General features: G+C 35.8%; 1 protein-coding gene across 1 annotated transcript in view; it reads right to left on the bottom strand.

Moving 5' to 3' along the window:
* The window catches only part of PCDH15 (protocadherin related 15), a gene marked incomplete at its 5' end in the record, with an annotated part of 299,765 nt that overhangs the window by 123,075 nt on the left and 148,860 nt on the right, over positions 1 to 27,830 (bottom strand). The window contains 2 exons of the mRNA XM_007470315.1: positions 2,752 to 2,864; positions 4,778 to 4,918. Of these exons, the coding sequence (XP_007470377.1) occupies positions 2,752 to 2,864; positions 4,778 to 4,918 (254 nt within the window). The remainder of the gene's footprint in view (positions 1 to 2,751; positions 2,865 to 4,777; positions 4,919 to 27,830) is intronic.

The raw sequence follows: 27,830 nt of genomic DNA, 5'->3' as shown, positions 1-27,830 counted from the left end.
AATAGTGGAAAAGTAACTAAACTATGTGATGAGGCTAAAGGAAGATATAAATTATTTTATCAAGGTCTGTTTGTATAGAATTATCTTGAGTTTCACTCCCTGTTAAAGAATGTTTCTTTAACAGGGAGTGAAACATCTACTGTTTTTTTAAGTGCTTTCAGCTCAAAATAAACCTATGCCAAAGTGACATATTTTCGGGTGGCATATTCTGCCATTCTTTAATTCCAACACAAGTCATCATCCTGAAAATCAAGGATTAATAAGATTGTTTAGCATCTCTGGAAGTTTTATGCATTCAGCTGAGGCAGTAAATGAATTTGAAAGAAAAATAAGAGAGGGAAGGGGACGTACGAGGCTAACAACGTTTCTCCCTTCCTCCCTTTCTTCCTTCTTTCTTCTCCTTCTCTTCCTCCTCCTCCTCTTACTTCTTGTTTCTCTCTCTCTTTCTTTTACAGAGGGAAACTGTGTTGCCTTTCACAGCAATTTGAAACACTGCAGGCATTGTGACAAAGATACTGGTTGAACATATGAAAAGAAAATACCAAACATGAACAAAAATATTCTTCACAAATACTGTTTTTAAAATGACAAACTGGGGCTTCCCTGGTGGCGCAGTGGTTGAGAGTCCGCCTGCTGATGCAGGGGACATGGGTTCGTGCCCCGGTCCGGGAAGATCCCACATGCCGCGGAGCGACTGGGCCCGTGAGCCATGGCCACTGGGCCTGTGCATCCAGAGCCTGTGCTCCGCACCGGGAGAGGCCACAACAGTGAGACGCCCTCGTACCGCAAAAAAAATAAATAAATAAAATAAAATCCAGAAAACTGTGTCCCATAGCAAAGAATTGGAGTCCGCAGATTATCAAGTCAACACAAAAGGAAAGAAAATGGGTAATGGACATAAGGAAGAAAATGACCTTTAACACAGATTGACCAAGAATTCTTATTGTTTTAAATATATTTTATATCTCAATGGTTTACATATGTGTTGTATAGCATTTTCTTATAATGATATTGCATAATTTAATTTAGTCCTTGAATATTGTCAAGATAGCTTTTTATGAAAGGTGAAACCTTGGTTTAACGTGGTAGATGTTGCCAGATGCATCAGCTAGTTCTTCCCTCAGTATCTTAGTCACTGCTTCAGCTTAAAATTCTTAGGTTGTTCTTTGAAATTATAAGAATAAAATCCAAACTGTAGAATATGATAAAATGTTCTATTATATGAAATCTTCATTTTTCTTGAGCCCCAATTAATATAATTGTTTAACTTCCAATTTTCTTTAGATAGATGGAAGTAAAATATTCTGTTATTCAATACATTCTCCCGTATCCCTTATTTATACTTCTGTATATTCTGATTCTTTGGTGTGGAGCATTCTTCCACACTTTTGTGGAGTGGCTCAACTCTATTTTTCCTTCAAAAAACAGCTCAAAACTTTGCTGATCATGTTCAGACACAGGTTAAGTGTGTCTCCAACATGCTTCCTCAGTACTCTGAGCTTCTATTATTGTGTTTTTATAGTGTATTATATTTTTCACATAGTTCTTTGTTTCCAACCTATGGCTGTGAGCCTCTGGAGTGTAATGACTGGCTGCCTTTTAATGCTATGTCCAGAACAAGTAAATAGTAAAATACAGTATATAGTGAGCCTCCTTCAAATGTTTGTGAGAAAACTATCTTCAATGGGTCCTAACATACTAACAAAAGTACATAATGTTTTAACTTAATTGAGATTAAAAAATCATGAAAGAAAATTCTACTATATTTGTAGAAGAGCATTATAAAACATTCTTTCATTTATATCCAATAATGAAGCAACCATGAGCATATAGTGATTTTAGTTTCATTATTTTTTCAATAAATTCTTCACTTTCTAACATACACACACACACTATGGACTGAACTGTGTTCCCTAAAATTCATATTTTGAGGCCCTAACCCTCAATGGGATGGTATTTGGAGATAGGACCCTTGGGAGGTAATTAGGTTTGCATGAGGTCATAAAAGTGGAGCCCTTATCTTGGAATTAATGCCTTCATAAGAAAAGACACCAGAGAGCTTGCTTTCTTTCACTTTCCTTTGTGTCAGGTTATAGCGAGAAGGCAGCAGTCTGCAAGTCAGGAAGAGACCTCTCACCAGAACCCGACCATGCTGAAAGCCTGATCTTGGACTTCCAGCCTCCAGAGCTGTGAGAAAATAAACATCTGTTGTTTAAACCACCTAGTCCTTGAATTTTGTTATGACAGCCTAACCTAAGATGGTATATATACTAACTTTACAGCTATAATATATATTATACACATAAACATAAGCTCTCTCTCTTTCTCTCTCTGTCACTGATTATATAGGAAGTATCATTTCAGATACACCTCAAAATTAAATGACATAATGTGTCTGGCAGTAACAAGAAACTAAATGTCTACTTCGTACCACTGAGATCATTAATCAGTTGCAATTTAAACCCCCAAACATAATGTTGTATTTTTCAAACCTAGCTTTAAGTATTTTTAAAGGATCCATTATTCATCAAAGGATTACTAAAACTGATATTTTACACTAAATTGTCATTTTAACCATATTAACTTTTAAAATAAATATAATGTTATGTTAATTTTAAAAAGTTTAAACTAGAATTAGAAGCCTGCTTTTACTGGAAAATTCTTATCACATCAATTTTGAGAGACCAAAAGAAAAAAAAAACAACAAAATTAAAACCTTCATATGTTACAAAACCTGATAGGAATCAATACCTGTATTCCTCTTGTGTGAAGCGTGGGATTTCTCCAGGATGTAAGACAAGAATTTTCACAGTGGCACTGCTGGACATCACAGGCTCACCATCATCAAAAGCAACAACCACCAACTTAAAAAGTAAAAAAATATTCAAGTTAAAGATGATTTAAAAGAAGAAAATAAAAGCATCATTTTTCTATGAATGTTTTTAATTATTGGACTGCCTGTTTCCAAAAGGGGGAGCAGTGATCATTTCCTCATTGCCTACTAGGTAGCAAAGACTATGCTAGGATATTCATAACAATCCCACCAGGTAGATATCATTATTTCCATTTGCCAGGTGAGGAAACTCAAAGAAGTTCAGTTAATAACTCTATGATAAAAAAAAAAAAAAAAAAAACTACCGGTAAAACAGGTATATGATACTACATCTCTCCAATTATAAACTCTTTTCTCTTTCACAATCCCACTGGTGCCTACAGTAAAAACATGAAACTTTATAAGTGCCAACACTTCTTTCAAAAGCATTAAATTCAGTCACATGGATAGCAAAAGCTAATTAAAAAAAAAAAAAAAAAAAAAAAAAACTACCGGTAAAACAGGTATATGATACTACATCTCTCCAATTATAAACTCTTTTCTCTTTCACAATCCCACTGGTGCCTACAGTAAAAACATGAAACTTTATAAGTGCCAACACTTCTTTCAAAAGCATTAAATTCAGTCACATGGATAGCAAAAGCTAATTAGCTTGCTTATAAAAAGAAATTAATTTTTCCAGTGAATTAATTGTCTGCAAGATTATAGGGCAGAAATACTTCACTCTGGAGGATAAAATTGGAAATCTTTATAGTTTAACACACTTTGATATACACTCTCTTAAAAACAATTAAATTATATAAAATGAAGTTCATACTGTAGAGCAGAAAATGTTCAAATGATGCAAACTAAAGAAAAGCTTTAGTCTTAAGATGTAATCTCTATATATTATTTATTAGTAAAATAGCTTTTATAATTGATCATTTTCTTTGATAACCTATATTATGTCAAGAAGAATTCTAATGTTTAAGAAATGTTAAGTTTCAAAACTATGTGTTTCTCTAGATTGTATATAATTTTGGAAGCTGCAGGTGACTAATCTAAAGTAATTCAACCTAGATCACGTAACCACAACCAAGGGTCATCCTGAGAGCCACAATCTGCCTTTGAGTTAATACTTTACAAACAGAACAATTATTTCAAATGGAGATGAAATTAAGTGAGACAGAGTTTTCACTGATATTCACAAGGTTAACTGATGATGGTACTTCCCCAATGTACGGTCAAAGGCTTTATTCCCAGGGACAAAATTTTTTCTAAGTAATTATAGAAAATGAAAACAGTCAAACATTTAATAAAATGGATTATTTATGATAATAGTGAAGGGTAGTATTATTTCAAATTTTCTAAAAGTATAACATATCAAGAGTACATAAACTTGAACCAGCAATTGCCTCTAGGTACTTACTTGGAGGAAAAAAAATAGCAAGTGGCAAATAATATCTGCACAAGGCGTTTCACGACAGCAAACATGGTTATAACAAAAATTGGAAACGACTAATTATCCAACAACAGGATATTGGACAAAAAAGAAAAAAAAACAATAGTATATTATACAATAGAACATCACACAACCATTTAAATAATAACATTAATAGTATTTAAATATACCTAAATTTTAAAGAGAAGTATGAATAACACAATCATACAATCATGTTATTTTAAAATATATATTTGTATACTTTTATGTGCAGGGAATGTTATCATAAGGATAGAGATTAAAATGGTAAATTTTAATCTCCAAAATGTGAAATATCAAGTGTTTTATTTTCCTTTTACTTAACTGTATTTTCTAAGTGTCTATGCAGTAAAAAATGTATTGTTTCGTAATTTTAAAATACTAAAAAGGAGAAAAATGGGAAGATGTATGGTTATTCGTTAAACCAAACTCTCAATCAATAGTTAAACATCAAATAGATACCAAAGAGAAAACACTGCACTGACCTTAAAAATTGTTGTAGGTTCTTCATTAAGATTAACTCGAGTTATTACTCTTCCAGAATCTTCTTCTACATCAAAAATACTGGCAGGATAAGGAAACTGGACATCATCTACTCTATATCTCACACGACTTGCAGGTAATCCCTAAAATAAAATTATATATTATTTCACAAAATGAAAACAAAGGGTAATGATAATATAAAATTGATTTGTAAAATAAATAGTCTTTTAAAAATGAAAAATCATATTTTAACTTTTCATACTTTCAGGTTTAAAATGTAGCAGAATCTTTATTTCTTTAGAATAACAATCTGAATCAGTGAAGTGTCTTTACTACATGTTATTTAAAATCATTTATGTGAAAGAATAAATCAGTCATTTCCTCGGGTGTCTTCCCTTCCACATTTCTTTAATTATATGAATCTCAGCTTCTTCCTTGAACACGGTGTTTAATATTTTATATTCTGAGACCATTATAAGTTATTTTCTTTATTATACTTATTTGAACTCTGTGATACTCAGAGAAAATAAAGTGTGGAGGATTGAGGTAAAGTGGAGGAGTGGGTATGGAAGTAAAGGAAACATTATTTACCATCTGTTCTGTGCTGTTTACCAGGCTAGGTTTTTTCATAAATAAATAAATTCTCACAACAATCCTTTAGGATAACCTTACTACTAATGTTGATAGTAATAACAGTAAAATAATGATAGTTAACATTTGTTGAAAGCTTATTATGTGTGAGAACCATACTAAAAATGATACATATATAGTCTACCGCACATTTTTCAGTTAATGAACTTGAAGCTTATAGGGAGTTTAAAAATGTTGAAATGTCCCAGACATACACCAAGATAAGTTGGAATAGCAAGCAAAAAATTCATTTTTCAAGAAAAATTAACATTTGATAATTTTGAAAAACACTATAATGAGAACAGTCAAAATTTATTGAACATCCTCACTTATATTAGGGGTAAGATTGGTTTTATTTTTAATTATATAGGGTGACACTGGGGTGGGCACTCTAATCTTTTTAAGTGCGTAAGGTCTGTAAATTTCTAAGCCAGTCCTAGAAGTACAATAAAATAAACACCTCAGACTCAGAGCTCATATGTGGTTGAGTTTGATCTCAAACCCTAACAGACACTATATTATACCACAAAACTCTTTAGAGAAGAACACCTCTATTTGACATTATTCTGATGTGGGAGATGCAGGATATTACCCCCATGTTATGCCCATAGCCTGAATTGGTTAATTATGCTTTGGGAAAGGATGGTTCTGAGAACATTGTTCTCTGTATTGTTGAGTTTCTTCATGACTGTCCTTGAACGGAATGTGTTGCTCCGTGTTTGTTCCTGAGTCACATTTGGGCTATAGGACTAATATGTTAGCCTTCAGGACTTATATAATTCCCTAATGATTATCTGTAAGTCCAATCCTTTCACCTGACACCTCAGTTTATCACTATCTCCTTGAATACTTTATGTAACTCTTTTCACTCTTTTGCCTTTCCTTCTTATCTGGAGGCTCCGGGTCAGACTGCTTGTTCCCAGTCTTCTTGGAGTTTCCCAAGGCTCTGTCACAGGCACTTTTGTCTTCTCTACCTCTGCTCAAGTTCCATGCCTTTAAATACCTCTTATTTGTTCATAAATCCTAAATTTAAATGTTTGGCTCTTTTGTCACTAGAGCAAAACTACAGCAAAAACCATTTCAAGAACAAATTTTCAGTTTCTGCTGGCATCAATACCCATTCAGTCTGTAGTACAGTATTAAAATTTTTATGACTATCATGAATCAGTTATCAAGAAACTTAAAGAAACTTAGAATATGTCAGTTACACTTAGCATGTTGTCTTTAATAATGCCAAGGTATTAATGATACATTTGGAATTATACCTTTAACTGATAAAAGAGAAAAATGTTTTGGTGTTGCAGAGTGTTATCTTGTAGATGCCTAAAACACTTTGCTATCCAGAGCATCCTATAATCTTCCTGGAGGATTGTTACAGATAAGATTGTATGTAAAAGAACATGTACATTATATTTAGCTATATCAGTAAGCTTTTCATTCTGATTTGTTATCCTACAGATTGCTAGCACATAAAAAAAGTGGCCCTGAGATGACATTGTTAGCCCACAAAAGATATTTTAATTGTTTCTTCCATCACCCTTGTTATCAAGGCACCACATTTTATTTCATATAACATGATACAACTAAATACCTTGATTTAGTTGTCCTTTTGAATATATTCAAAAGTTTTTTCCTCTTTCTTTCCCTCCCACCCTCCTTCTCTTCCTCCCTCTATTTTCCCCTTCCTCTCCCTTTTCCTCCCTGTTTCCTTCCCTCCCTTCCTAATTTTCTTTCCAAAGTCTTTAAAAAGATAGTCTTGCTTTTACAGTTAAATAATTAAGCTATGTAATAGGTGAAGGTAACTGGCTTTGGGAAACAGCTTCAATTAACCTGCCTAACATTGTCTCTGGGACATTTACAATATGAATCAGGTCAAATGCATGGTTTTTATGAATTCAAAAAATTAAAATTATTATGGCTTTAATCTGGAAAATAATGTGCAATCCAGATGTATGACACAACTAAAAAATAATCATCATAAGCTTTATCTCTCAAAATTATTTATCATTACTATTTATTAAACATTTAATATCTGATCATGTTAAAAAATTTAATAGATATGATCACAGTATTATAATGTACAAAATTCATTCATTATATTTTTAAAAATAGTCCACTGAGCTTATAAATTATACATTTTGATAATTATGAGATGACATATAAATATTCAAATTACCATTCAGATAATAAAAATTTACCAAATATTTGGTCTTTTATTTTAAATTGTACTAGAAATAGAGTGATCTTTCTTTACTCTTACATATTTCCAATAAGTTGATATTTCTTCCAGTTAAATATATTAGTTAATCATATTTATTTTTTAAACTAATCTATAAAAACATACTTAAAAGTGAGATGAAATATTTAATCATTACTTTCTACTTCAATTTATGATAATATAGTATATAGATTATATTGTATCTTTACCTATATGTATTTATAAGTGTATTAAGAGGGACATTTTGGACCATCAATAGTGAAAAAAGAGCTATATTTTTACAAAAAAAAAGTCAGTCTTTAAAATTTTTATTAGTATGGCAATAGACTCCTTTTCTATAGCATTTCCAAATTATCACAAAATCAATCTAATAGTAACACTAAAAGTAGTTTACAAAAATTGCTTTCTTAAAGTTCATACTAAACTAAAAGTAGGCTGTGGTTTAATTTATAAATGATGAGCAAATGACTCCTTGGTGCTGTACTCTGATCAACAAAATTTATTTGTCTTTATTTAGGACCAAAGAAATCTTGGGAGGTCATTAGTTAGCTTCCTATCTTCAGACACTAAAGGCTCTTCCTCTCTGAAACACTTGCTAAAACCAAACCTCATTTTTTCCTCGGCAGTGATGGAACATAGTGTTTTCTTTTTTTCAGGGGAAAAAAATTCTTCGTAGTTTTGAAGACCAATGTTTTACCCCTGAGCCTCACTTTATTAGGATAGATATTTCTAATTGTTTTTGTATCATCCTAGGCATTCTTTTCTTGCTTTTATATCTTTTCTCCATGCCCTTTTAACCTACCATAGTTGTTTAGGAAATGTACTCAAACTGTGGATTCAAGAGAAAAACACAAATTACCTGATTGTTTTAGGTCACCATCAAGGAAAAGAATACTTTGATATCCACCTAGTGGAATCCATTTAATTTTATTCCTTAGTTCAATGGTTAAATCACATCTCTTTCTTAGTACAGATATTTTAGTCTCATGTGGTAAAATGTATTTTGCCACTTCAGGACATGTAAAATTTCACAAGGAGACTATAAAATGGACTTTGATCCAACACAATTTATGACACATTAGTAGGTAATCCCATAATACATGTAATATCACAAAAAAAGACTAAGCTATTTTGGAATTTTGCTCTATTTACCTAGCCACTATGAAGAGGCATTAACAAAGGCAAGAAATGAAGATAGAATTAACCAAGACATAAATATTAATTCAATAGTAAAGTAATGAAATTGTCTGCAAAGATTCTCATCAGGCAGTGGTGGTAAAAATAGAGTTTCCCATCATTATGCCTCTTGGAGTCTTTTGATGGGTAAGTACAATGAGTTTCTTCTTTAAATTTTTATGGAAACTGAGGACATGTGAGAAGCATAGCACAACAGCTTTTTTGAAGCCTCCTCATTTTGACAGATATTTCTATAAATCCAGCTGACCTCATTATTGGAGCAAGCGTTACTTCAGATAACCATAATTTTAAAAGATTAATGAGGTGCTGGCACAGGAATCCTTCTTAATGTCAACTTTCATTCACCAAAATATTCTTCGATAGTTTCCCTGAATTTTCAAATAAGTGACACACTCATTTTTAGAGGGATATGTTTCCCTAAAGGAAATGTTCAAAATAGAAACATGGATATGACTGGCAGCTTAATCATTCAAGGGGTGCTGAAAACCTTAACTTGGCATCAAGTTAAGGTTAATAAGTTAACTAACCTTAATTTGGTTAACTGAAATTAACCACAATTTAGAACAAATTCCAGAGGACTTTTTGTTTGCCATTAGATAAAAAATATTTAACTCAGTTAAAAAAATAGAATTATAGAACTAAATCATTATACATTTATTTCATATATGGCATATTTTAAGAGAGAGATGTATAAATTGTATAAAATATTGGCAATTGAAAATTTTATAGATTATTTATCCCCTAACGTTTATCATTTTACTCATGTTTTATAGTACAAAGGTTAATTCATTATATGTGGGATTCATTCATTCATTCATCTATTTGTTTATTCATTCAACACATTAAATGGACACTGCTGAGTCCTGAGAGCACACAGATGAACAAATTCACAGCCTAGTTGAGGAGTTCATCTTATATCACCTCCTTCCTGATATTCATTAACAATAATTCAGCCAGATTGGCCTTATAAAACACCAAGCTCACTCCTACCTCAGCACTTTTCCACCTGCTGTTTGTTCTTCCTGCAATACTCTTGTATGTGGCTAGTTCCTTCTGGCATCCAGGTCTCAAATGATACCTCTTTTGCCTATACCCACCCATAAACCACTCTGAGTCAAATCTTATTTTATTTTCTTTATAGTATGTATCCTTATGTGAATTTATGTTACATATTTACTTGTCTGTGGGTTTGTAGCCTATCTCTGTTCCTTGACTGCGAGTTCCATTAGAGAAGATACTTATTTTGGCTTGGCATTATTTAAGAGGTCAACAATAACTTGTTAAGTAAATACGTATAATATAAGCAGTGCTCATGTATATGTGGATCCTGGGCTGGGCTGCCAGGATGAACAACTCTAGGGGGGATCACAAATACAGATATGATGGGAATGGCTGCTTGTGTAACCCCCGGCCTCCCCTGCTAAAACCCCCTGCTAAAATGTATATATCCTGTGTTCCTGTTTGCAGTGGCTCCATGTATATTTTTTAAGAACAAAGAAGAAAGAAATCAGTGACTTTTGTTGGGGAAGAGCTTTCACAAAAGAGATGAAAATAGAACTTATGAAAACAGAGTTCCAAACAAGTAGAAGATTGAAGGAGAATAAATAGTCTTTCAAAGAGATTCTTGAGAAAAGTTTTGGAGAAATAAAACCATGTATCATTAGGAAAGTCCTTCCCTTTTTTTCTGGACTGGCTGAATATTAGGTACTATCTCTCTCCTACTTCTCAGCCTCTGTCCTTCTAGTCTATGTTACTTTTCTAATTATACCTAATACATTCTGTTGTTACGTCAATCCATTAAAATAATGACATAATCCTCTGGATTTTTCTAATAAATTAATCCTCATGTGATTTATATTAATAGGATATAGATGTTTTCTTACACCAACTACACTATACAAGGTGTAAAATCAGAGTTACATGGTGGGTTAAACTAATGTTGAATAAGATTGATATCTCTGAGTATTCGTTTGGTAATTGCAAGAATCATAGCTACATAGGTAATTTTCTATATGGTTTAGAGGACCTCTAAGAATTTACTTAACTCAGAATGTGGCTAAATTGTTGGCAAGTTTTCAGTTTAATACCCACCAATATATGTTCATAGATACTTATCCATACCTACTCATATTCATCTCTCATGATCATAGGCCAATAATTACAGATAGCGCTTTTGTACTTAGGGCCTCATAATCAGTCAGATGGGGGAGACAGAAGGTACACAGATAAACATAATAAACTACTAACATTTCTGGCTATAAAGGAGAAACATGAGCATTACCAAATAAAGGTTTGAGAACTAGAGCAAAGACCTTCATATTTATAGTCAAGTGGACTTTATACCTCACTGTGTAGGTGCTTACATATGAAAATCTGATGTGCTTTAAAATGGATTCGATTTATAAGATTGTTGCAATTGTGTTATATGTGGAGTCCAATCTGGCATGTAATTTGAGTATTAAAATGGCAAACTAATATTTAATTTATGTGTGAAGATTTTGGACAATTTATCTTAAACTCAAAACGATAAAAGTAGCCACCCAGCGGTTCCTGCAGGTTGAGCAGCCCTTCAGAGTAGCAAAGTGGATTATTTTGTGCATTTACCACCTTACCTGGACGTTTTGACTTCAAAAACTGAGAACAGGGAAGGCACGGCTAACTGGCCGGCCAAGAAGAACTGAGGAGGCAAACTTACACCTCAAGTCTCTATGATGACTTTTCAAGGGACTTCCCTGGTGGTGCAGTGGATAAAAATCCATCTGCCAACCAGTGGGGGGCCACGGACACTCAAAGGGACGGGAGGAACCCCCAGCAACTGGCTTGCGGGATTGTGGTTCCCAGGCCACAGGTCGGGCCTGAGCTCCAGTGGTGGAAGCTCAGAGTCCAAACCGCTGGACTAACAGAGAACCTCAGACCCCAGGGAATATCAATTGGAGTGAGGCCTACTGGAGGTCCAAGACGCAGCTCTATCCAAATGCCCCAAAATTCCAGTGCTGGATGTCTCAGGCCAAACAACCAGTAAGAGGAATACAGCACCACCCAACAACAACAACAAAAAATGAAATGACAAATAAATTTGTTACAGATGAAGGAGCAAGGTAAAAACTTACAAACCAAATAAATGAAGATGAAATAGGCAACCTACCTGAAAAAGAATTCAGAGTAAGGATAGTAAAGATGATCCAAACTCTTGGAAACAGAATGGAGAAAATACAAAAAACATTTAACAAGGCTCTAGAAGAACTAAAGAGCAAACAAACAGTGATGAACAACACAATTACTGAAATTAAAAAATACTCTAGAAGGAATCAGTAACAGATTAACTGAGGCAGAAGACCAATAAGTGAGCTGGAATAAAAAAAGGTGGAAATAACTGCTAGGGAGCAGAATAAAGAAAAAAAAGAATGAAAAGAATTGATGACACTCTCAGAGACGTCGGGGAAAACATTAAATGCACCAACATTCGAGTTATAGGGGTCCTAGAAGAAGAAGAGAAAAGGAGCAGAGTGACTAAGCAAATTGTCCAGGGCCACAAGAACAGTCAGTAGGAACTTTAGGAGTAGAAACCAGCCAGTCTCACCTCAAAACCCTTACTGTTGAAGCCATGTAAATCTTTCCTGGGCTGATGAACTACGTACACAAACAAGTTTGCAGATTACAAGGGGCCATCATATATCAGACACATTAATACAGAGCAAGGAATATCTAAATACTTACTAGTGAAAACATTTAAGTTCTGGAATAGGGAGTCTTATAAGCAGAAACAAACAAAACCTCAAAATTAAAAAATATATATAGCCTAATACTTCTACAGTGTTAAAAACCAGAAAATAGTGGAAAATCCTATGGTTTTAAAGGGCAAAAGTTTGAACCCAAGACCCTAATAGTTTGTCAAGTTTTATGTTCTATGTATAAGCAAATTAATTTGATATGTATAAAAACTCACATGGTATATATCTTTCTAAATAATTGAAGACACATATGAATAAACCAAGGGATGCAGCAAAATGAAGAACTTAAAAATGGATAAGTCAGAATATGAAAGGAATGGCATAAACCATATATAGACTTAAATACAGAAATACATATAAGTAGTTGTAAACGTGTCCAAGAAATACAATTTAAATTCCATAAATAATTCCTGTAGAGAATGCACATAAGTAATTCTTCAAAGAAAATGTAAATAATAAACTGATAGTCTCAAAAGCAAAAATGATGTATATATAAATGTTACACTCCAAAATAACTCAGACACATGAAAAATAAAAGGGTAAGGAAACTGCAGGAGAGCAGAGGCCAATTTACCATGAAGATTACTCAAGAGTTTCTAATCAACAGAACAATGGTCCTTCACTTAGCTTGATTTCACTCTCCTTGCCCTGTCTGGAAAACAAAACAAAACAAAACAAAACAAAAAAAACCTTTACCATTTATTTTCTTTCTCTGCATTGAAAATTTCTTCTTTTCTTCTGAACCACATCACTGGCAGACTGCTCTTCTATGCTCTTAGTCTTCCTTTTCTCTCACTCCTTCCACACTTCAGCTCTTGGCCCATCCTCAAAAGGGCATAACCTGCGGATTTATTTCCAAGTTTTTGTTTTATCTGATTATGCTTTCTCTCTTGGAGCATGTTATTTACTCTCATAGCTTCAGCTTGCATTTAGGTGTCTCCTCTTCCACAATTTTTCCTGTGCTCCTAATCCCATGTTTTCTACCTGATCCATCCTGGCATCAGATCAAAGCAGCTGTGGCAACCCAGTATCTGCCTCAGGACTTCTTCATAGACTTCATATTGTTCATCTGTGCAAAGGAATCTTGGCACCATCCTGCCATCTGCCTCCAGCTTCCTGTCAGCACTAGAGGCTATGTGTTCTTTAGTTTGAGGAATGTATAACTCTGGGAAAGAGATAAGCTTCCTGCCAGCTCTGGCACTATGATTCCTGGGTAGATCTGGTGAGTATTACTCCTTCACTAGTCATGTCCCGGCTTAGTCCTCTGAGCCTCCTTGCTCAGGGAAGGAAATCAGACAACTTCTATCATTCTGTAGATGATTTCACTTAGATATTTTGAAATCATTTAAAATTTAATTTATCCTAGTTTGATCTCATTTTCTCCTTAAATGGCTTTCTTTTCTTTCTATCTTATTTCTGTCAACTAAGATCATGAATATCTTTATCACTCCAGCTAGAAACTCTTGATTCACTTTTGATTGTGCTTTTATTCTGTGAACTTCAACCATCCTGCTCAGTCACTATTAATTTTTCCATTTCAATGGCTTTTAAGTATTTCTGTTTTCTCCATTTTCATTGTCCACCTTGTTTTTTTCATACTTAAATGAAAGCTATAGCTGCTAACTTATCTTCTGGTTTTCATTTATTATCTCATCCAATGAAGACTACATATCACAGGAAATAAATATTCTAATATGTAGCTTTGATTTTGTCATTGTCCTGTTTGTCTTTAGTAAGCTTCCATTTTCTATATAATAAAATGGGTTTGTAAAACCATATCTGCTGCATTTCCTGTCTACAAATGAGTCTCTAAGACAGCCCTAATATGTTCTTTTAAGTAGTTAATATTAATTGAATCAGATATAGTTCAAATCATGTTACCCAAATTTAAGAACACATGATGAATATTCCGACTCTGTAATTTTTGAATATATTTCCTCTGCTAGTTTCTTCTACCCTCACTTAAATGAATCTCCTATACTCTGGGAAAGTTGAGTTCCTGTCCACAGCAGGCTCAGACTACACCAGGACACATTCACTTGCCTATTCTTGGCACCTTTCTTACACACTGTCATGGCTCTATCGTGTCATATTCTTATTGTTAAGTCCACCATAAATGTTTTCTTACTGGCTGATTAATTCAACAGTATTACGAAGCATCTATGTTGCACCAAGCACATGCTTGACTGCTGGTCTACTGCCCACGCATTCAAGGATATGGAAGAACTGTGAAGTGGGTAATGATAAGACCTGAAGATAACAGTAGGATGGCTTTGAGGGTGTTAAAGCCAAGAAGCCAGATTATAAGAAGCCAAGATACTCTTTTAGAGGGTCCCTTCCCATTTCCTCTGGCAAGAAATTCAAAATAAAGCACATTATTTAAGCCATAAGGGAGACCTATGAGTGAGCCCCAGAGGGGGCTTGTTATACTTCACTCAATTCCCTTGGAAACCTCTCTTGTTGCAATGTATTGGGATCCTAATCCCATGAGGTTTATTCTCATCAAAAAAAAAAAAAAGACATATCATTGGATGACACTTTTGTAAAGGTTAAAAAAACCCTAAATTTTATAGACATCACTACTTAAAAGAAAAACACCCTGTTAGCCCTGGTAGGCATTGCAGTTTCTGAATTAGAAGAAAAATATGTTCATCTGAAACAGTTAAATCTAATATTGATCTCAAGTAATGTTAACAGTATAGTTGTTCTTGTAAAGAATCTATAAGCCACAAAACAGAAGAAAATGACACAGATTCTTAAAACACTTAGATAAGCCTTTTCTAGACATTAATCATGTATAAACTGTCTCATAAAACCTTGTCTTTTGTATTCATTTACACTTTCAAATCTAATTATAACCCATTGTCATTCTAAAGATCAAGTCCCAACTGTTTCATTGTGTGAATTTTTTCTAATTAAGTATGCGAGACCAAAAGGACTCAGGCTGGGCTACCTCATTTCAATATTCACAAGCAGACATGATTCGTGAAAATAGTTCTTGATTATTTCCCTAACAGCTTTGATGTGAAGGAAAAAACCCACTGAGCTACATACATTCCCCCCACATGCTCCAGGGTCAGCAAATGTGGTTATTAGGCACTGATCTTTAAAACCAGAGTTTACACTACATTGCTAGCAATAACCTAAATCAATATAGCAAAACAACACAAACCAGTATGTGATGAGTGATGAAAAACAGATCTGCAGATATATCAATAGAAAATAATACAGAACAGCCATATTATCTGGAGATAAAAATACAATCTTATGACACTCCTAGCCCTGAACAGTTTCAACTATTGCACACAAAGCCAGCAAACAGCAAATCATGGATAAAGACAATGATGTTTTTATTCTACTGTTATGCCCTCTGCTAATAGGTTGCAACATAATGACTAGGCAGAGGCTTAAGAATTTTGAGAATATCGCCATAATTACCTTGCATTATTTGGTGACATCATGACATTTTAGTCATGCATCATAGAAAAGAAAAACTGATCATTTTTACTCTCTCGAGATCAACAAAAGCGTCCTCAAATAACAGAAAAAGGATGTGAAAGCCACCTATGAAATCACTTTAAAAATAATTCCTCAGGAGAGACTTCAGGCACGTGCACACACAGAGGAAAGAGCACATGGGGACATAGTGCAAAAGTGGCCACCAGCAAGCTAAGAAAAGATGCCTCAGAAAGAACCAAACCTGCCTCCATCTTGACTTTGGACTTCCAGCCTCCAAAACTGAGGCTTCCGGCAAGATGGGAAGAGTAAGACACGGGGATCACCTTCCTCCTCACAGATACACCAGAAATACATCTACACGTGGAACAACTCCTACAGAACAACTACTGAAAACTGGCAGAAGACCTCAGACCTCCCAAAAGGCAAGAACCCCCCCACGTACCTGGGGTAGGGCAAAAGAAAAAAGAATAAACAGAGACAAAAGGATAGGGACGGGACCTGCACCAGTGGAAGAGAGCTGTGAAGGAGGAAACGTTTCCACACATTAGAAGCCCCTTCGCGGGCGGAGACTGTGGGTGGCACAGGGGGAAAGCTTCGGAGCTGCGGTGAAGAGTGCAGCAACAGGGGTGCGGAGGTCAAAGCGGAGAGATTCCCGCACAGAGGATCAGTGCCGACCGGCACTCACCAGCCCGAGAGGCTTGTCTGCTCACCCGCTGGGGCGGGCGGGGCTGGGAGTTGAGGCTCGGGCTTCGGTCAGAGCGCCGGGAGATGGCGGGTTTGCAGTGTGAACACAGCCTGCGGGGGGTTAGTGCGCCACGGCTGGCCGGGAGGGAGTCCGGGGAAAAGTCTGGACCTGCCGAAGAGGCAAGAGACTTTTTCTTACCTCTTTGTTTCCTGGTGCGTGAGTAGAGGGGATTAAGAGCGCTGCTTAAAGGAGCTCCAGAGACGGGCGCGAGACGCTAAGGCTGCTGCTGGCGCCACCAAGAAGCCTGTGTGCGAGCACAGGTCACCATCCACAGCCCCCTTCCGGAGAGCCTGTGCAGCCCGCCACTGCCAGGGTCCCGGGATCCAGGGTCAACTCCTCCGGAAGAACGCACGGCGCGCCTCAGGCTAGTACAACGTCACGCCGGCCTCTGCCGCCGCAGACCCGCCCCGCACTCCGTACCCCTCCCTCCCCCCCAGCCTGAGTGAGCCAGAGTTACCGAATCAGCGGCTCCTTTAACCCCGTCCTGTCTGAGCGAAGAAGAACAGACGCCCTACGGCTACCTACAAGCAGAGGCGGGGCCAACTCCAAAGCTGAGCCCCTGGGAGCTGTGAGAACAAAGAGAAAGGGATTTCTCTCCCAGCAGCCTCAAAAGCAGCAGATTAAAGCTCCACAATCAACTTGATGTACCCTGCATCTGTGGAATACATGAACAGAAAACGAATCATCCCAAATTAAGGAGGTGGACTTTTGAGAGGAAGATTTATGAATTTTTCCCCATTTCCCCTTTTTGTGAGTATGTATATGCTTCTGTGTGAGATTTTGTCTGTATAGCTTTGCTTCCACCATTTGTCCTAGTGTTCTATCCGTCCGTTTTTTTCCTCTTAATAATAATTTCTTTATTTTGATAACTTTATTATATTTTATCTTACTTTATCGTCTTTCTTTTTTTCCTTCCTTCCCTCCTTCCTTCCTTCCTCCCTCCCTCCCTCCCTCCTTTCTTTCTACTTCTACTAATTCTTTCTTTCTACTTTTTTCCCCTTTTATTCTGAGCCGTGTGGATGAAAGGCTCTTGGTGCTGCAGCCAGGAGTCAGTCCTGTGCCTCTTGAGGTGGGAGAGCCAACTTCAAGACACTGGTCCACAAGAGACCTCCCAGCTCCACATAATATCAAACGGCAAAATACTCCTAGAGTTCTCCATCTCAACACCAGCACCCAGCTTCACTCAACGACCAGCAAGCTACAGTGCTGTACATGGTATGCCAAAAAACTAGCAAGGCAGGAACACAACTTCACCCATTAGCAGAGACGCTACCTAAAATCAAAATAAGTCCACAGACACCCCAAAACACACCACCAAACGTGGACCTGCCCACCAGAAAGACAAGATCCAGCCTCATCCACCAGAACACAGGCACTAGTCCCCTCCACCAGGAAGCCTACAAACCCATTGAACCAAATTTAGCCACTGGGGACAGACACCAAAAACAACGGAAACTACGAACCTGCAGCGTGCAAAAAAGAGACCCCAAACACAGTAAGATAAGCAAAATGAGAAGACAGAAAAACACACAGCAGATGAAGGAGCAAGATAAAAACCCACCAGACCTAACAAATGAAGAGGAAATAGGCAGTCTACCTGAAAAAGAATTCAGAATAATGATAGTAAAGATGATCCAAAATCTTGGAAATAGAATAGACAAAATGCAAGAAACATTTAACAAGGACCTAGAAGAACTAAAGATGAAACAAACAACGATGAACAACACAATAAATGAAATTAAAAATACTCTAGATGGGATCAATAGCAGAATAACTGAGGCAGAAGAACGGATAAGTGACCTGGAAGATAAAATAGTGGAAATAACTACTGCAGAGCAGAATAAAGAAAAAAGAATGAAAAGAACTGAGGACAGTCTCAGAGACCTCTGGGACAACATTAAACGCACCAACATTCGAATTATAGGGGTTCCAGAAGAAGAAGAGAAAAAGAAAGGGACTGAGAAAATATTTGAAGAGATTATAGTTGAAAACTTCCCTAATATGGGAAAGGAAATCGTTAATCAAGTCCAGGAAGCACAGAGAGTCCCATACAGGATAAATTCAAGGAGAAATACGCCAAGACACATATTAATCAAACTGTCAAAAACTAAATACAAAGAAAGCATATTAAAAGCAGCAAGGGAAAAACAACAAATAACACACAAGGGAATCCCCATAAGGTTAACAGCTGATCTCTCAGCAGAAACTCTACAAGCCAGAAGGGAGTGGCAGGACATACTGAAAGTGATGAAGGAGAAAAACCTGCAACCAAGATTACTCTACCCAGCAGGACCTCATTCAGATTTGATGGAGAAATTAAAACCTTTACAGACAAGCAAAAGCTAAGAGAGTTCAGCACCACCAAACCAGCTTTACAACAACTGCTAAAGGAACTTCTCTAGGCAAGAAACACAAGAGAAGGAAAAGACCTACAATAATGAAGCCAAAAGAATTAAGAAAATGGGAATAGGAACATACATATCGATAATAACCTTAAACCTAAATGGACTAAATGATCCCCCCAAAAGACACAGATTGGCTGAATGGATACAAAAACAAGACCCATATATATGCTGTCTACAAGAAACCCACTTCAGACCTAGAGACACATACAGACTGAAAGTGAGGGGATGGAAAAAGATATTTCATGCAAATGGAAACCAAAAGAAAGCAGGAGTAGCAATTCTCATATCAGACAAAATAAACTTTAAAATAAAGACTATTACAAGAGACAAAGAAGGACACTACATAATGATCAAGGGATCGATCCAAGAAGACAATATAACAATTGTAAATATTTATGCACCCAACATAGGAGCACCTGAATACATAAGGCAAATACTAACAGCCATAAAAGGGGAAATCAACAGTAACACATTCATAGTAGGGGACTTTAACACCCCATTTTCACCAATGGATAGATGATGCAAAATAAAAATAAATAAGGAGACACAAGCTTTAAATGATACATTAAACAAGATGGACTTAATTGATATTTATAGGACATTCCATCCAAAAACAACAGAATACACATTTTTCTCAAGTGCTCATGGAACATTCTCCAGGATAGATCATATCTTGGGTCACAAATCAAGCCTTGGTAAATTTAAGAAAATTGAAATTGTATCAAGTATCTTTTCCGACCACAACGCCATGAGACTAGATATCAATTATAGGAAAAGAGCTGTAAAAAATACAAACACATGGAGGCTAAACAATACACTACTTAATAACGAAGTGATCACTGAAGAAATCAAAGAGGAAATTAAAAAATACCTAGGAAACAAATGACAATGAAAACATGATGACCCAAAACCTATGGGATGCAGCAAAAGCAGTTCAAGAGGGAAGTTTATAGCAATACAATCCTACCATAAGAAACAGGAAACATCTTGAATAAACAACCTTACCTTGCACCTAAAGCAATTAGAGAAAGAAGAATAAAAAACCCCCAAAGTTAGCAGAAGGAAAGAAATCATAAAAATCAGATCAGAAATAAATGAAAAAGAAATGAAGGAAACAATAGCAAAGATCAATAAAACTAAAAGCTGGTTCTTTGAGAAGATAAACAAAATTGATAAACCATTAGCCAGACTCATCAAGAAAAAAAGGGAGAAGACACAAATCAATAGCATTAGAAATGAAAAAGGAGAAGTAACAACTGACACTGCAGAAATACAAAAGATCATGAGAGATTACTACAAGCAACTCTATGCCAATAAAATGGACAACCTGGAAGAAATGGACAAATTCTTAGAAATGCACAAGCTGCCAAGACTGAATCAGGAAGAAATAGAAAATATGAAGAGACCAATCACAAGCACTGACATTGAAACTGTGATTAAAAATCTTCCAACAAACAAAAGCCCAGGACCAGATGGCTTCACAGGCGAATTCTATCAAACATTTAGAGAAGAGCTAACACCTATCCTTCTCAAACTCTTCCAAAATATAGCAGAGGGAGGAACATTCCCAAACTCATTCTACGAGGCCACCATCACCCTGATACCAAAACCAGACAAGGATGTCGCAAAGAAAGAAAACTACAGGCCAGGATCACTGATGAACATAGATGCAAAAATCCTCAATAAAATACTAGCAAACAGAATCCAACAGCACATTAAAAGGATCATACACCATGATCAAGTGGGGTTTATTCCAGGAATGCAAGGATTCTTCAATATACGCAAATCAATCAATGTGATTAACCATATTAACAAACTGAAGGAGAAAAGCCATACGATCATCTCAATAGATGCAGAGAAAGCTTTCGACAAAATTCAACAACGATTTATGATAAAATCCCTGCAGAAAGTAGGCATAGAGGGAACTTTCCTCAACATAATAAAGGCCATATATGACAAACCCACAGCCAACACTGTCCTCAATGATGAAAAACTGAAAGCATTTCCAGCAAGATCAGGAACAAGACAAGGTTGCCCACTCTCACCACTCTTATTCAACATAGTTTTGGAAGTTTTAGCCACAGCAATCAGAGAAGAAAAGGAAATAAAAGGAATCCAAATTGGAAAACAAGGAGTAAAGCTGTCACTGTTTGCAGATGACATGATACTATACATAGAGAATCCTAAAGATGCTAACAGAAAACTACTAGACCTAATCAATGAATTTGGTAAAGTAGTAGGATACAAAATTATTGCATAGAAATCTGACATTCCTATACACTAATGATGAAAAATCTGAAAGTGAAATCAAGAAAACATTCCCATTTACCATTGCAACAAAAAGAATAAAATATCTAGGAATAAACCTACCTAAGGAGACAAAAGACCTGTATGCAGAAAACTATAAGACACTGATGAAAGAAATTAAAGATGATACAAATAGATGGAGAAATATACCATGTTCTTGGATTGGAAGAATCAACATTGTGAAAATGACTCTACTACCCAAAGCAATCTACAGATTCAATGCAATTCCTATCAAACTACCACTGGCATTTTTCACAGAACTAGAACAAAAACTTTCACAATTTGTATGGAAACACAAAAGACCCTGAATAACCAAAGCAATCTTGAGAACGAAAAATGGAGCTGGAGGAATTAGGCTCCCTGTCTTCAGACTATACTACAAAGCCTCAGTAATCAAGACAGTATGGTACTGGCACAAAAACAGAAATATAGATCAATGGAACAGGATAGAAAGCCCAGAGAAAACCCACGCCACATATGGTCACCTTATCTTTGATAAAGGTGGCAGGAATATACAGTGGAGAAAGGACAGCCTCTTCAATAAGTGGTGCTGGGAAAACTGGACAGGTACATGTAAAAGTATGAGATTAGATCACTCCCTAACACCATACACAAAAATAAGCTCAAAATGGATTAAAGACCTAAATGTAAGGCCAGAAACTATCAAACTCTTAGAGGAAAACATAGGCAGAACACTCTATGACATAAATCACAGCAAGATCCTTTTTGACACACCTCCTAGAGAAATGGAAATAAAAACAAAAAGAAACAAATGGGACCTAATGAAACTTCAAAGCTTTTGCACAGCAAAGGAAACCATAAACAAGACCAAAAGACAGCCCTCAGAATGGGAGAAAATATTTGCAAATGAATCAACTGACAAAGGATTAATCTCTAAAATTTACAGGCAGCTCATGCAGCTCAATAACAAAAAAACAAACAACCCAATCCAAAAATGGGCAGAAGACCTAAATAGACATTTCTCCAAAGAAGATATACAGACTGCCAACAAACACATGAAAGAATGCTCAACATCATTAATCATTAGAGAAATGCAAATCAAAACTACAATGAGATATCATCTCACACCAGTCAGAATGGCCATCATCAAAAAATCTAGAAACAATAAATGCTGGAGAGGGTGTGGAGAAAAGGGAACACTCTTGCACTGCTGGTGGGAATGTAAATTGATACAGCCACTCTGGAGAACAGTATGGAGGTTCCTTAAAAAACTAAAAATAGAACTACCATATGACCCTGCAATCCCACTACTGGGCATATACCCTGAGAAAACCATAATTCAAAAAGAGTCATGTACCAAAATGTTCATTGCAGCTCTATTTACAATAGCCTGGAGATGGAAACAACCTAAGTGTCCATCATCGGATGAATGGATAAAGAAGATGTGGCACATATATACAATGGAATATTACTCAGCCATAAAAAGAAACAAAATTGAACTATTTGTAATGAGGTGGATAGACCTAGAGTCTGTCACACAGAGTGAAGTAAGTCAGAAAGTGAAAGACAAATACTGTATGTTAACACATGTATATGGAATTTAAGAAAAAAAAATGTCATGGATAACCTAGGGGTAAGACAAGGATAAAGACACAGACCTACTAGAGAATGGACTTGAGGATATGGGGAGGGGGAAGGGTAAGCTGTGACAAAGCGAGAGAGAGTCATGGACATATATACACTACCAAACGTAAGGTAGATAGCTAGTGGGAAGCAGCCGCACAGCACAGGGAGATCAGCTCGGTGCTTTGTCATCTCCTGGAGGGGTGGGATAGGGAGGGTAGGAGGGAGGGAGACACAAGAGGGAAGAGATATGGGAACATATGTATATGTATAACTGTTTCACTTTGTTATAAAGCAGAAACTAACACACCATTGTAAAGCAATTATACTCCAATAAAGATGTAAAAAAAAAATAATAATAATTCCTCAGGTAGCTTGTCTGAACTCTGAAAGGATAGTATAGCTCTCAAAATCTCAGCAGAGGGGAAAAAAATTACCTCACAGCTGCAATTATTATGCCTTTATAAAAATACTTTCTGAAAAAAAAAATACTTTCTGAAAAAAAAAGTGTAGTGAGAATACTCATTGATGTTTAAAGCCAGTTACTATTGAGAACTTACAAGATCTTTTTCATGGAGCACATTCACTTCATAAATTGATATTGAAACCTAAAAAATAAGTCTTCAAGATATAAATATTTCTCACATGAATATATGCAAATTAGAAAGTTTGTCAAAATTGCTAATATTAAACATACTCCAACTACTGACTTACTTTAAACAAGAATCTTATAAATTCCTCAAATGCATTAAATGGAAAGAATGACACAACAATGAGAAGATATTCCTCCGTGGGTTCCTCATAACTTCTTGGAAATTAGCAAAATGTAAGCTTCATTTATCCAAATTTTTCCACATCTATATGCTCACGAAGGACACTATTCTGTGAGGCATTTACCCTGCCCACAAAGAGACCTCTTGTATCATGGGGTTTGGCCACAGCTTCAGAAATAATAAAAATATGCAAATGGAAAATTAAACTTGCAGTTTTGTTTTGTGAAAGTTTGGAGTGAGAAGTCTCTAGTGAGCAGAAAGAAATGTTTAGCAATTTTTAATATCCAAAATGATCAGTCATTCACTATACACGTCTCCGGTGAACTACATAATGTCAATGGTGTCACAAAAGCAAGGCAGAAAATGAAAGTCCTAACAGCTTTAATTCAGGGGGAAAAAAATCCCTGGAAGATGTTTTTCTCCCTCTAGATCACTTCAGGTTTACACAACATGCATTTTATAATTCTTAATTTATGTTTGGCAAGAATGTTCTCTCTGGCTTTAAGACCTTACCCATTTCTCCATCTGATATTTTGTGGTTGCAATTTTCTAGTTTAAAATGGGTGGTTCTCATTTCATTCACAAGAAACATGATGCCTTGAAAAAGATGTGGTCAACCTCTAGAGATGCTCATTATTATTGCAGAATTGTAACAATACCTACTTATATGAGGGAACAGAAGCAGCGCTAAGCATTATATATATATCACTCCAGTTAATTCTTACAGCCCTCAAATGGCCATACTTAGGCTTGGAGACAATAAGAAACTTGCCCAGGGTCACAAATAACTAAATTTCTGAAGATCTGGCACATTCTGACAATTCTAAAGAACACAGAAATAACTGCTTATTTATTCATTTATTCAGTTATTCAACAAGCATTTGCTACTAAGTACCAAACATAATTAGATGTGGGAAAACAAACTGGAATAAGTTTGGATTCTTGCCCTCAAGGAAATTACCTTCTAGCTTGGAAGAGAGACCATTAAATAAACACAGTGTTACCCATAGATACTCACAGCCCTAAGTAGTGGAACTGACATAAGAGCCCTGAAGTATATGAAATTGAAACCATCTTCCTCTAATTAATAAATATTTACAAGAGTAACAGAATAGAAAACATTTGGCAAGCTCATCCAAAAAATACTTATTTTGATTTGTGGTGCTTACATAAAATAATAAAAGTGAACTCAGTCATAACATTTTGAAAGCTGTATCATTTTTATTTTCTTAAAAATTTCATGGAATTGAGCTTTTATTGAGCACCTACAGATTGGTGTAAGTGCACCCAAATTGTACCTATGCTAAGTTAAGGGACACAATTTGCAGCAATGATGGAAAACTCAATGCTGAATACTAGTTATGCCAAACGATTGCTAGTGTTTCAAGGATCGAAACTAAGTCTGATAAAATTTATATTTGTTAGCTGAAATAAGCATGCTCAGTATTCCAGTTGAATGACTGGCATCCACCTTTCACATACGGAAAAGCCAGCATTAGACATTAAATGTTCAAAAAAAATACTATTAGGAATGCAAACCTCAGAGCTTCTTCCAAAGAAACATAGCATTTGAGCCTGCTAAGTTTCCGTAAACGGGCTTAGGGAGTAAAAAGGAGGCCTTCTCTCTAGGTAAATACTGTAGAGAATATAACTTATTTAGAAAACAGACAACAGACCAAGCCAGCTTCTTTCACATCAGTGCAGTGACTGAATGTCAAACCAGGTACTAAGGTCACGGTGTCACATGTGAAGTGAGGATTTTGCCATCCATGCTAAGGCTTTGAGGTCTATCCCACATAGGTAAACAGCCTACTTTTAGTCTCTCATCATTAATGTCATTAAGCTTAACACTATCTTAAATTCTGTGTTAATGAAAATTTGTTAGAAATATTAGTATTTTAAGATGCTGTGTTGGCTTATGACAGGGTTCACGGCAGTCTGCCCAAAATATGCCACTTGGGCATATTGATTATTTTGAATTAAAGTTACTTAAGAAACAGTCAGTATAAGATGGACACTCTGACTCCTCATTGTCCCCCTGAAAGCAGGAAATAAATCTCTCATGTGAAAGGTATCCTGCCTGCACCAGAAGAAAGAAAGAAATCCTTACTACCAGAGATAGGGACTTCAAAGACAAGAAGGCCGTGTAAGCAAACCTTGTTACTTCTTTACTAAAATACTACCCCAAGCCCAAACCCCTTCATCTTGTCGGTTCTTCACAAATGCATTGTTTCTTGGTCTAAAAGGTATAAAAGCTGCCTGCTTTAGTCACTTATTTGAGCATCACATTTTTATGAGCATCATATTTTTATGAGCTCTGGTACAAATTTAAATTTGTTTTTCTCCTGTTAATCTGTCTTATGTCAATTTAATTATTAGACCAGCCAGAGAGCCTAGAGGGGAAGAAAGGAAAAGTCTTCCTCCCCTACATGTACGCTCATTCAATACAGTGCTTTTTAGCTTCTATGTGCAGTTCTGCTTTTCCTATGAGATTGTCAGTTTCTGGAGAGCAAAACCTGGTTAGCACAGTGATTACTATGGAGTTGGTGCTCAAAACACATCTTGAATAGAACTGAATTGTAATCCTAATTTCAAAGTATTTTGTACCTCTGACAGTTTACTTAAAAGGCAGACAAAACACCAATTTCACATCCACCATCTCTATTGGTATGTCCAAGGCTATGAAATTTTGCCTGTCATATTTCCCAAGATTCAATAAATCAGTTTCAAAGACATTTTAACACACTTGAGAAAAGGAACTTCTGAGTGAAAGGCCATTGCTTTCATGTTAACATTATTATTTTTCAAGACGTCATAGTCACAAAAGACTTTATATGGCTTGTCACGACTGAAGCTGAAAAATGTTATGATTGCCATTTATATTTTATTAAATAAATAGCATTACATAAATACTGTTTATATTAGCAACACAAAACTGAATTTTTAAATTACTTATAAAATTGAGGTCTTTTTCTATTTTCTTACTTTTCTAAAATGGTTTAACACTTTTAACATTTTTCTAGAATATATCAGCCACTGACTCGTACTTCAAGCTCACCCAAGGTAAAAAATTCAAATCTTCATCATTCAGCTATTATGAGAATAAATAGTTAATACCTATAACACCCTCAAGTTATTTACAGAAAGCATTTTTATACTGGTACTATTAGTTTTTGTTTTTTTTTTTTTTGTTTTTTTGCAGTATGCGGGCCTCTCACTGTTGTGGCCCCTCCCGTCGCAGAGCACAGGCTCCGGACACGCAGGCCCAGCGGCCATGGCTCACAGGCCCAGCCGCTCCACGGCATGTGGGATCCCCCCGGACCGGGGCACGAACCCGCATCCCCTGCATCGGCAGATGGACTCCCAACCACTGCGCCACCAGGGAAGCCCTATTAGTTTTATATGCTATTTTTAATACATTAAGAAACAATATTCAGGAAAATTTACCTCACTTCTGCTATAATAATATTTTAATTAGGAACCCTGTATCTTGAAAGACAATTTAGGGCATCTCAAAAAACGTCCTGAAATTCTGGATAATAAAAGAATCTATTAAATATGTTCTAAAAGCAATACAACTTTAGTTTACCAAAATTAACACATTCAATATAATATCATATATTGATTTAGTGTTTTCTAACAAAATATGAATAAAATGTAAAATACCTAAGGATAAAACTTATCCAGGCTAAATTCAGCTTACAATATTCTAAATAAAGAACCTGAATGATACTGATTACAAATGTAGACAATTCTTTCTATACATATTTATCATTAGTACTAGATAAATTGGTAAATAGTCAATGTTGAATCCCAGTAAAACAAAAACCATATCCCTAATTGTCTAAGTTCAATAATAATCGTTTGAAATATGGTTTGTACCTGTGGATGCAACAGGCAAGAGTACATTAAATGTATGTGAGTGAACAGAGTGGAACTCACACAGACTCACTGCACTGTCTTGGGAACTGGGTCATTTATAAGTGTTAAAGATTTTTCTCACTTT

Source organism: Lipotes vexillifer, unplaced genomic scaffold (genome assembly GCF_000442215.2).
Source record: "Lipotes vexillifer unplaced genomic scaffold, Lipotes_vexillifer_v1.1 scaffold690, whole genome shotgun sequence".
NCBI classification, from domain to species: Eukaryota; Metazoa; Chordata; class Mammalia; order Artiodactyla; family Lipotidae; genus Lipotes; species Lipotes vexillifer.
This window is presented reverse-complemented; position numbering and strand designations above follow the sequence as displayed.